We start from the raw sequence: 12500 nt of genomic DNA, 5'->3' as shown, positions 1-12500 counted from the left end.
CACAGAGACACACACAGAGACACAGAGACACACACACAGAGACACACACACAGACACACACACACACAGACACAGGCTACCTGGTAGAGCTGGGGGCATCTCTGGTGTCTGCGCTCCGCTGTGCCTGTGCACAGAGCGTCCATCAGCAGCAGTGCGAACAGCCACAGAGACACACACAGACACACACACACACACAGAGACACACAGAGACACACACACAGACACAGGCTACCTGGTAGAGCTGGGGGCATCTCTGGTGTCTGCGCTCCGCTGTGCCTGTGCACAGAGCGTCCATCAGCAGCAGCGCGAACAGGGGGCACCAGCACAGAATGAACACGCCGATGAGAGACAGCAGCGTGCCCAGCAGGGACAGCGTGCCGACACGTGGACCTGCAGAGAGACACGGGGGGAGAGAGAGACACGGGGAGACACGGGGAGAGAGACACGGGGAGAGAGACACGGGGAGAGAGACACGGGGAGAGAGACACGGGGAGAGAGACACGGGGAGAGAAAGAGACTCACTCATTCACCCACTCACCCACTCACCCACCCACTCACTCACCCCCCCACTCACCCACCCACTCACTCACCCCCCCACTCACCCACCCACTCACCCATCAACTAATCCACTCACCCACTCACTCACCAACTCACTCACCAACTCACTCACCAACTCACTCACCCACTCACCCACCCACCCACCCACTAACCCACCCACTCACTCACCCACCCACTCACTCACCCACCCACTCACCCCCCCACCCATTCACCCACCCACTCACCCACTCACTCACCCACCCACTCACTCACTCATCCACTAACTCACCCACTCACTCACCCACCCACCCCCCCACCCACTCACTCACCCACTCACTCACCCACCCACTCACCCACCCACTGACCCACCCACCCACTCACCCACTCATTCACTCACTCACTCACTCACTCATTAACTCACTCACCCACCCACTCACCCACCCACCCACTCACCCACCCACTCACCCACTCACCTACTCACCCACCCACCCACTCACCCACTCACCCACTCACCCACCCACTCACCCACCTACCCACTCACTCACCCACTCACCACCCACTCACCCACCCACCCACTCACCCACTCACTCACCCACTCACCCACTCATTCACCCACCCACCCACCCACTCACCCATTCACCCACCCACCCACTCACCCATCAACTAATCCACTCACCCACTCACTCACCAACTCACTCACCAACTCACTCACCAACTCACTCACCAACTCACTCACCCACTCACCCACCCACCCACCCACTAACCCACCCACTCACTCACCCACCCACTCACTCACCCACCCACTCACCCCCCCACCCATTCACCCACCCACTCACCCCACTCACTCACCCACCCACTCACTCACTCATCCACTAACTCACCCACTCACTCACCCACCCACCCCCCCACCCACTCACTCACCCACTCACTCACCCACCCACTCACCCACCCACTGACCCACCCACCCACTCACCCACTCATTCACTCACTCACTCATTAACTCACTCACCCACCCACTCACCCACCCACCCACTCACCCACCCACTCACCCACTCACCTACTCACCCACCCACCCACTCACCCACTCACCCACCCACTCACCCACCTACCCACTCACTCACCCACTCACCACCCACTCACCCACCCACCCACTCACCCACTCACTCACCCACTCACCCCACTCATTCACCCACCCCCACCCACTCACCCATTCACCCACCCACTCACCCACTCACCCACCCACCCACCCACCCACTCACCCACCAACTCACTCACTCACACACTCACATCACCCACTCACCTACTCACCCATTCACCTACTCACCTACTCACCCCACCCCACTCACCTACTCACCCACCCACTCACCTACTCACCTACTCACTCACCTACTCACCTACTCACCTACTCACCTACTCACTCACCCACTCACCTACTCATCCATCCACTCACCTACTCACCCACTCACTCACTCACCTACTCACCTACTCACTCACCCACTCACCTACTCACCCCACTCACCTACTCACCTACTCACCTACTCACTCACCCACTCACCTACTCACCCACTCACCCACTCACCCACTCACCCACTCACCCACTCACCTACTCACCCACTCACTCACTCGCTCACCCACGCACCTACTCACCCACTCACCTACTCACTCACCACTCACTCACCCACCACCACCTACTAACTCACCCACTCACCTACTCACCCACTCACCCACTCACCCACTCACCTACTCACCCACTCACCCACTCACCTACTCACCCATTCACCTACTCACCTACTCACCTACTCACCCACTCACTCAACTACTCACCTACTCACCCACCCACTCACCCACCACCCACCCACCCACCCACCCCACTCACTCACCCACTCACCCACTCACTCACCCACCCACTCACCCACTCACCACCCACTCACCCACCCACTCACCCACTCACCCACCCACTCACCCACTCACCCACTCACCCACTCACCCACCAACTCACTCACTCACCCACTCACTCACCCACTCACCTACTCATCCATCCACTCACCTACTCACCCACTCACCCACTCACCTACTCACCCACTCACTCACCTACTCACCCACTCACTCACCCACTCACCTACTCACCCACTCACCTACTCACCTACTCACCTACTCACTCAACCACTCACCTACTCACCCACTCACCCACTCACCTACTCACCCACTCACCCACTCACCCACTCATTCACTCACTCACCCACTCACCTACTCACCCACTCACCTACTCACTCACCTACTCACTCACTCACCCACTCACCCACTCACTCACCTACTCACCTACTCACCTACTCACCTACTCACCCACTCACCTACTCACTCACCTACTCACCTACTCACCCACCCACTAACCCACTCACCTACTCACCCACTCACCCACTCACCCACTCACTCACTCACCCACTCACCTAATCACTCATTCACATACTCACTCACTCACCCACCCACTCACCAACCTACTCACCCACTCACCTACTCACCTACTCACTCACCCACTCACCTACTCACCTACTCACCTACTCACTCACCCACTCACCTACTCACCCACTCACCCACTCACCCACTCACCTACTCACCCACTCACCTACTCACCTACTCACCCACTCACCTACTCACCCACTCACCTACTCACCCACTCACCCACTCACCCACTCACTCACCCACTCACCTACTCACCTACCTACTCACCTACTCACCTACTCACCCACCCACCCACTTACTCACTCACCAACTCACTCACTCACTCACCCACCCACCCATTCACCCACCCACCCACCCACTCACCCACCCACACACTCACCCACTCACCCACCCACCCACTCACTCACTCACCCACTCACACACTCACCTACTCACCAACCTACTCACCTACTCACCCACTCACCCACCCACTCATCCATCCACCCACCCACCCAGCCACTCACCCACTCACCTACTAACTCACCTACTCACTCACCCAGCCACTCACACACTCACCCACTCACCCACTCACCCACCCACCCACTCACCCACCCACCCACTCACTCACTCACCCACTCACCAACTCACCTACTCAACAACCTACTCACCTACTCACCTACTCACTCACTCACTCACCTACTCACCAACTAACCCATTCACCTACTCACCCACTCACCCACCCACTCACCCACCCACCCACTCACCCACTCACCCACCCACTCACCCACTCACCCACCCACTCACCCACCCACCCACTCACCCACTCACCCACCCACTCACCCACTCACCCACCCACCCACCCACTCACCCACTCACCCACCCACTCACCCACTCACCCACCCACTCACCCACCCACTCACTCACCCACCCGCTCACTCACCCACTCGCTCACTCACCCACTCACTCACTCACCCACCCACTCACCCACTCCCCCACCCACTCACTCACCCCCCACCCACTCACTCACCCCCCACCCACTCACTCACCCCCCACCCACTCACTCACCCCCCACCCACTCACTCACCTACTCACCAACCTACTCACCTACTCACTCACTCACCCACCCACCCACTTACTCACTCACCCACTCACTCACTCACCCACCCAGCCACTCACCCAGCCACTCACCCACCCACTCACCTACTCACTCACCCAGCCACTCACCCACTCACCCAGCCACTCACCCAGCCACTCACCCACTCACCCAGCCACTCACCCACCCACCCACTACACCACACCCACCCACCCACCCATTCACTCACTCACTCACCCCGCCACCCACTCATCCACCCACTCACTTACTTACCCACTCACTTACCCACACACTGGCTCACCCACCCACCCCCCACACTCACCACGCGTCAGCCCACAAGCCCTCCTCCGATGAACCCTGCCCCTGCAGGCTCGCGTGAACACCGCCCCGTACGAAGCCAGCATCACCACCACGATGGCGGTGAGTAGCGCCCACCCACTAACTCACTCACTCACCTACTCACCAACCTACTCACCCACTCACTCACTCACCCACCCACCCACTTACTCACTCACCCACTCACTCACCCACCCACTCACCCAGCCACTCACCCACCCACTCACCTACTCACTCACCCAGCCACTCACCCACTCACCCAGCCACTCACCCACTCACCCAGCCACTCACCCACCCACCAACTACACCACACCCACCAGACCACACCCACCCACCCACTCATTCACTCACTCACCCACTCATCCACCCACCCACTCACTCACTCACCCACTCACTCACCCACTCACTCACCCACTCACTCACCCACTCACTCACTCACTCACCCACCCACCCACTTACTCACTCACCCACTCACCTACTCACTCACTCACTCACTCACCCACCCACTCACCCAGCCACTCACCCACCCACTCACCTACTCACTCACCCAGCCACTCACCCACTCACCCAGCCACTCACCCAGCCACTCACCCACTCACCCAGCCAATCACCCACCCACTCACCTACTCACTCACCCAGCCACTCACCCACTCACCCAGCCACTCACTCACCCAGCCACTCACCCACCCACTCACCTACTCACTCACCCAGCCACTCACCCACTCACCCAGCCACTCACCCACTCACCCAGCCACTCACCCACCCACTCACTCACTTACCCACCCACCCACTCACCCACTCACTCACCCACTCACTCACCCACTCACTCACTCACCCACCCACCCACTTACTCACTCACCCACTCACCTACTCACTCACTCACCCACCCACTCACCCAGCCACTCACCCACCCACTCACCTACTCACTCACCCAGCCACTCACCCACTCACCCAGCCACTCACCCAGCCACTCACCCACTCACCCAGCCAATCACCCACCCACTCACCTACTCACTCACCCAGCCACTCACCCACTCACCCAGCCACTCACTCACCCAGCCACTCACCCACCCACTCACCCACTCACTCACCCACTCACTCACCCACTCACTCACTCACTCACCCACCCACCCACTTACTCACTCACCCACTCACCTACTCACTCACTCACCCACCCACTCACCCAGCCACTCACCCACCCACTCACCTACTCACTCACCCAGCCACTCACCCACTCACCCAGCCACTCACCCAGCCACTCACCCACTCACCCAGCCAATCACCCACCCACTCACCTACTCACTCACCCAGCCACTCACCCACTCACCCAGCCACTCACTCACCCAGCCACTCACCCACCCACTCACCTACTCACTCACCCAGCCACTCACCCACTCACCCAGTTACTCACCCACTCACCCAGCCACTCACCCACCCACCCACTACACCACACCCACTACACCACACCCACCCACCCACTCATTCACTCACTCACTCACTCACCCCCCCACCCACTCATCCACCCACCCACCCACTCACCCACCCACTCACTCACTTACCCACCCACTCACTCACCCACTCACTCACCCCCCACACTCACCACGCGTCAGCCCACAAGCCCTCCTCCGATGAACCCTGCCCCGGCAGGCTCGCGTGAACACCGCCCCGTACGAAGCCAGCATCACCACCACGATGGCGGTGAGTAGCGCCCACCCACTAACTCACTCACTCACCTACTCACCAACCTACTCACCCACTCACTCACCCACTTACTCACCCACTTACTCACCCACTTACTCACCCACTTACTCACCCACCCACCCACCCACCCACTCATCCACCCACCCACCCACTCACCCACCCACTCACTCACTTACCCACCCACTCACTCACCCACTCACTCACCCCCCACACTCACCACGCGTCAGCCCACAAGCCCTCCTCCGATGAACCCTGCCCCGGCAGGCTCGCGTGAACACCGCCCCGTACGAAGCCAGCATCACCACCACGATGGCGGTGAGTAGCGCCCACCCACTAACTCACTCACTCACCTACTCACCAACCTACTCACCCACTCACTCACTCACCCACCCACCCACTTACTCACTCACCCACTCACTCACCCACCCACTCACCCAGCCACTCACCCACCCACTCACCTACTCACTCACCCAGCCACTCACCCACCCACCAACTACACCACACCCACCAGACCACACCCACCCACCCACTCATTCACCCACCCACCCACTCATTCACCCACCCACCCACTCACTCACTTACCCACCCACTCACTCACCCACTCACCCCCCCCCCCCCCCACACTCACCACGCGTCAGCCCACAAGCCCTCCTCCGATGAACCCTGCCCCGGCAGGCTCGCGTGAACACCGCCCCGTACGAAGCCAGCATCACCACCACGATGGCGGTGAGTAGCGCCACGCTGAACAGGAGGTAGGAGCGGGCGTAGAGCGGCAGCAGCGTGGAACAGGAGGGCAGCGCTCCGACACAGTTCCAGCCGAGAGCCGGGAGGGCTCCCAGCAGAGCAGACAGGAGCCAGCCGCAAACCAGCAGCGTGAAGAGGCGTCGTGGAGACGGTGAGTAGCGGTGGAGCTGTGGAGGAGAGGGTGGAGAGAGAGGGGAGAGCTGAGGGTGGGGGAGAGAGCTGTGGGTGAAGGAGGGAGGAGAGAGCTGTGGATGAAGGAGAGAGTTGTGGATGGTGGAGAGAGCTGTGGGTGAAGGAGGGAGGAGAGAGCTGTGGGTGAAGGAGGGAGCTGTGGGTGAAGGAGAGAGTTGTGGATGGTGGAGAGAGCTGTGGATGGTGGAGAGAGCTGTGGGTGAAGGAGGGAGCTGTGGGTGAAGGAGAGAGCTGTGGGTGAAGGAGAGAGTTGTGGATGGTGGAGAGAGCTGTGGATGGTGGAGAGAGCTGTGGGTGAAGGAGGGAGGAGAGAGCTGTGGGTGAAGGAGGGAGCTGTGGGTGAAGGAGAGAGTTGTGGATGGTGGAGAGAGCTGTGGATGGTGGAGAGAGCTGTGGGTGAAGGAGGGAGGAGAGAGCTGTGGGTGAAGGAGGGAGCTGTGGGTGAAGGAGAGAGCTGTGGGTGAAGGAGGGAGGGGAGAGCTGTGGGTGAAGGAGGGAGGAGAGAGCTGTGGGTGAAGGAGGGAGCTGTGGGTGAAGGAGAGAGCTGTGGGTGAAGGAGGGAGGGGAGAGCTATGGGTGAAGGAGGGAGGAGAGAGCTGTGGGTGAAGGAGGGAGCTGTGTATGAAGGAGGGAGGGGAGGGCTCCCAGCAGAGCAGACAGGAGCCAGCCGCAAACCAGCAGCGTGAAGAGGCGTCGTGGAGACGGTGAGTAGCGGTGGAACTGTGGAGGAGGGAGAGGGGAGAGCTGTGGGTGAAGGAGGGAGAGGGGAGAGCTGAGGGTGAAGGAGAGAGGGGAGAGCTGTGGGTGAAGGGGAGAGAGGGGAGAGCTGTGGGTGAAGGAGGGAGAGGGGAGAGCTGTGGGTGAAGGAGGGAGAGGGGAGAGCTGAGGGTGAAGGAGAGAGGGGAGAGCTGTGGGTGAAGGGGAGAGAGGGGAGAGCTGTGGGTGAAGGAGAGAGGGGAGAGCTGTGGGTGAAGGAGAGAGAGGGGAGAGCTGTGGGTGAAGGAGAGAGGGGAGAGCTGTGGGTGGGGGAGAGAGGGGAGAGCTGTGGGTGGGGGAGAGAGCTGTGGGTGAAGGAGGGAGCTGTGGGTGGGGGAGAGAGCTGTGGGTGAAGGAGGGAGCTGTGGGTGAAGGAGGGAGCTGTGGGTGGGGGAGAGAGCTGTGGGTGGGGGAGGGAGCTGTGGGTGAAGGAGGGAGCTGTGGGTGAGGGAGGGAGCTGTGGGTGAAGGAGGGAGCTGTGGGTGAAGGAGGGAGCTGTGGGTGAGGGAGGGAGCTGTGGGTGAAGGAGGGAGCTGTGGGTGGGGGAGGGAGCTGTGGGTGAAGGAGGGAGCTGTGGGTGAGGGAGGGAGCTGTGGGTGAGGGAGGGAGCTGTGGGTGAAGGAGGGAGCTGTGGGTGAGGGAGGGAGCTGTGGGTGAAGGAGGGAGCTGTGGGTGGGGGAGGGAGCTGTGGGTGAAGGAGGGAGCTGTGGGTAGAGGAGGGAGCTGTGGGTGAGGGAGGGAGCTGTGGGTGAAGGAGGGAGCTGTGGGTGAGGGAGGGAGCTGTGGGTGGGGGAGGGAGCTGTGGGTGAAGGAGGGAGCTGTGGGTGAGGGAGGGAGCTGTGGGTGGGGAGGGAGCTGTGGGTGAAGGAGGGAGCTGTGGGTGAGGGAGGGAGCTGTGGGTGGGGGAGGGAGCTGTGGGTGAGGGAGGGAGCTGTGGGTGAGGGAGGGAGCTGTGGGTGAGGGAGGGAGCTGTGGGTGGGGGAGGGAGCTGTGGGTGAGGGAGGGAGCTGTGGGTGAGGGAGGGAGCTGTGGGTGAGGGAGGGAGCTGTGGGTGGGGGAGGGAGCTGTGGGTGAGGGAGGGAGCTGTGGGTGGGGGAGGGAGCTGTGGGTGAGAGAGGGAGCTGTGGGTGAAGGAGGGAGCTGTGGGTGAGGGAGGGAGCTGTGGGTGGGGGAGGGAGCTGTGGGTGAGGGAGGGAGCTGTGGGTGAGGGAGGGAGCTGTGGGTGAGGGAGGGAGCTGTGGGTGGGGGAGGGAGCTGTGGGTGAGAGAGGGAGCTGTGGGTGAAGGAGGGAGCTGTGGGTGAGGGAGGGAGCTGTGGGTGGGGGAGGGAGCTGTGGGTGAGGGAGGGAGCTGTGGGTGAGGGAGGGAGCTGTGGGTGGGGGAGGGAGCTGTGGGTGAAGGAGGGAGCTGTGGGTGAGGGAGGGAGCTGTGGGTGAAGGAGGGAGCTGTGGGGGGGGAGGGAGCTGTGGGTGAAGGAGGGAGCTGTGGGTGGGGGAGGGAGCTGTGGGTGGGGGAGGGAGCTGTGGGTGAGGGATGGAGCTGTGGGTGAGGGAGGGAGCTGTGGGTGGGGGAGGGAGCTGTGGGTGGGGGAGGGAGCTGTGGGTGGGGGAGGGAGCTGTGGGTGAGGGAGGGAGCTGTGGGTGAAGGAGGGAGCTGTGGGTGGGGGAGGGAGCTGTGGGTGAGGGAGGGAGCTGTGGGTGAGGGAGGGAGCTGTGGGTGGGGGAGGGAGCTGTGGGTGGGGGAGGGAGCTGTGGGTGGGGGAGGGAGCTGTGGGTGGGGGAGGGAGCTGTGGGTGGGGGAGGGAGCTGTGGGTGGGGGAGGGAGCTGTGGGTGAAGGAGGGAGCTGTGGGTGGGGGAGGGAGCTGTGGGTGAAGGAGGGAGCTGTGGGTGAGGGAGGGAGCTGTGGGTGAAGGAGGGAGCTGTGGGTGAAGGAGGGAGCTGTGGGTGGGGGAGAGAGCTGTGGGTGGGGGAGAGAGCTGTGGGTGAAGGAGGGAGCTGTGGGTGGGGGAGAGAGCTGTGGGTGAAGGAGGGAGCTGTGGGTGAGGGAGGGAGCTGTGGGTGAAGGAGGGAGCTGTGGGTGGGGGAGAGAGCTGTGGGTGGGGGAGGGAGCTGTGGGTGGGGGAGGGAGCTGTGGGTGAGGGAGGGAGCTGTGGGTGGGGGAGGGAGCTGTGGGTGAAGGAGGGAGCTGTGGGTGGGGGAGAGAGCTGTGGGTGGGGGAGGGAGCTGTGGGTGGGGGAGGGAGCTGTGGGTGAGGGAGGGAGCTGTGGGTGGGGGAGGGAGCTGTGGGTGGGGGAGAGAGCTGTGGGTGGGGAGGGAGCTGTGGGTGAGGGAGGGAGCTGTGGGTGGGGGAGGGAGCTGTGGGTGAAGGAGGGAGCTGTGGGTGAAGGAGGGAGCTGTGGGTGGGGGAGGGAGCTGTGGGTGAGGGAGGGAGCTGTGGGTGGGGGAGGGAGCTGTGGGTGAAGGAGGGAGCTGTGGGTGAGGGAGGGAGCTGTGGGTGGGGGAGGGAGCTGTGGGTGAGGGAGGGAGCTGTGGGTGAGGGAGGGAGCTGTGGGTGAAGGAGGGAGCTGTGGGTGGGGGAGAGAGGGGAGAGCTGTGGGTGAAGGAGGGAGCTGTGGGTGGGGGAGGGAGCTGTGGGTGAAGGAGGGAGCTGTGGGTGAGGGAGGGAGCTGTGGGTGAGGGAGGGAGCTGTGGGTGAGGGAGAGAGCTGTGGGTGAGGGAGAGAGCTGTGGGTGAAGGAGGGAGCTGTGGGTGAGGGAGGGAGCTGTGGGTGAGGGAGGGAGCTGTGGGTGAGGGAGGGAGCTGTGGGTGAGGGAGGGAGCTGTGGGTGAAGGAGGGAGCTGTGGGTGGGGGAGAGAGGGGAGAGCTGTGGGTGAAGGAGGGAGCTGTGGGTGGGGGAGGGAGCTGTGGGTGAAGGAGGGAGCTGTGGGTGAAGGAGGGAGCTGTGGGTGAGGGAGGGAGCTGTGGGTGAAGGAGGGAGCTGTGGGTGAGGGAGGGAGCTGTGGGTGGGGGAGGGAGCTGTGGGTGAAGGAGGGAGCTGTGGGTGGGGGAGGGAGCTGTGGGTGAAGGAGGGAGCTGTGGGTGGGGGAGGGAGCTGTGGGTGGGGGAGGGAGCTGTGGGTGAGGGAGGGAGATGTGGGTGGGGGAGGGAGCTGTGGGTGAAGGAGGGAGCTGTGGGTGGGGGAGGGAGCTGTGGGTGAGGGAGGGAGCTGTGGGTGGGGGAGGGAGCTGTGGGTGGAGGAGGGAGCTATGGGTGAGGGAGGGAGCTGTGGGTGGGGGAGGGAGCTGTGGGTGGGGGAGGGAGCTGTGGGTGGGGGAGGGAGCTGTGGGTGAGGGAGGGAGCTGTGGGTGGGGGAGAGAGCTGTGGGTGAGGGAGGGAGCTGTGGGTGGGGGAGGGAGCTGTGGGTGAGGGAGGGAGCTGTGGGTGAGGGAGGGAGCTGTGGGTGGGGGAGGGAGCTGTGGGTGAAGGAGGGAGCTGTGGGTGAGGGAGGGAGCTGTGGGTGAGGGAGGGAGCTGTGGGTGGAGGAGGGAGCTGTGGGTGAAGGAAGGAGCTGTGGGTGGGGGAGGGAGCTGTGGGTGGGGGAGGGAGCTGTGGGTGGGGGAGGGAGCTGTGGGTGAGGGAGAGAGCTGTGGGTGGGGGAGGGAGCTGTGGGTGGGGAGGGAGCTGTGGGTGAGGGAGGGAGCTGTGGGTGAGGGAGAGAGCTGTGGGTGGGGGAGGGAGCTGTGGGTGGGGGAGGGAGCTGTGGGTGAGGGAGGGAGCTGTGGGTGGGGGAGGGAGCTGTGGGTGAAGGAGGGAGCTGTGGGTGAGGGAGGGAGCTGTGGGTGAGGGAGAGAGCTGTGGGTGGGGGAGGGAGCTGTGGGTGGGGGAGGGAGCTGTGGGTGGGGGAGGGAGCTGTGGGTGGGGGAGGGAGCTGTGGGTGAAGGAGGGAGCTGTGGGTGAGGGAGGGAGCTGTGGGTGGGGGAGGGAGCTGTGGGTGAAGGAGGGAGCTGTGGGTGGGGGAGGGAGCTGTGGGTGGGGGAGGGAGCTGTGGGTGAAGGAGGGAGCTGTGGGTGAAGGAGGGAGCTGTGGGTGGGGGAGGGAGCTGTGGGTGAGGTAGAGTGTAGTGTATAATATAGTGTGTAGTGTATAGTGTAGTGTATAGTGTAGTGTATAGTGTAGTGTATAGTGTAGTGTGTAGTGTATAGTGTAGTGTATAGTGTAGTGTATAGTGTATAGTGTAGTGTATAGTGTAGTATAGTAGTAATGTAGTGTATAGTGTAGTGTATAGTGTAGTGTATAGTGTAGTGTATAGTGTAGTGTATAGTGTAGTGTATAGTGTAGTGTGTAGTGTAGTGTATAGTGTAGTGTATAGTGTAGTGTATAGTGTAGTGCATAGTGTATAGTGTAGTGTATAGTGTATAGTGTAGTGCATAGTGTATAGTGTAGTGTATAGTGTAGTGCATAGTGTATAGTGTATAGTGTAGTGTATAGTGTAGTGTGTAGTGTAGTGTAGTGTATAGTGTAGTGCATAGTGTATAGTGTATAGTGTAGTGCATAGTGTATAGTGTAGTGTATAGTGTAGTGTGTAGTGTAGTGTATAGTGTATAGTGTAGTGTATAGTGTATAGTGTAGTGCATAGTGTATAGTGTAGTGTATAGTGTAGTGTGTAGTGTAGTGTAGTGTATAGTGTAGTGTATAGTGTAGTGTATAGTGTAGTGTATAGTGTA

General features: G+C 61.6%; 1 protein-coding gene across 1 annotated transcript in view; it reads right to left on the bottom strand.

Annotated features, from left to right (window-relative positions):
* LOC144954727 (sphingosine 1-phosphate receptor 5-like) overlaps positions 1-12500 on the bottom strand; it is a 19276-nt gene that overhangs the window by 176 nt on the left and 6600 nt on the right. The window contains exons 3-5 of the mRNA XM_078885163.1: positions 6735-7017; positions 4392-4502; positions 233-390 (exon numbers count right to left, since the gene is read on the bottom strand). Coding sequence (XP_078741289.1) covers positions 233-390; positions 4392-4502; positions 6735-7017 — 552 coding nt within the window. The remainder of the gene's footprint in view (positions 1-232; positions 391-4391; positions 4503-6734; positions 7018-12500) is intronic.

The sequence above is a fragment of the Lampetra fluviatilis genome, unplaced genomic scaffold (genome assembly GCF_964198595.1).
Source record: "Lampetra fluviatilis unplaced genomic scaffold, kcLamFluv1.1 SCAFFOLD_412, whole genome shotgun sequence".
NCBI classification, from domain to species: Eukaryota; Metazoa; Chordata; class Hyperoartia; order Petromyzontiformes; family Petromyzontidae; genus Lampetra; species Lampetra fluviatilis.
This window is presented reverse-complemented; position numbering and strand designations above follow the sequence as displayed.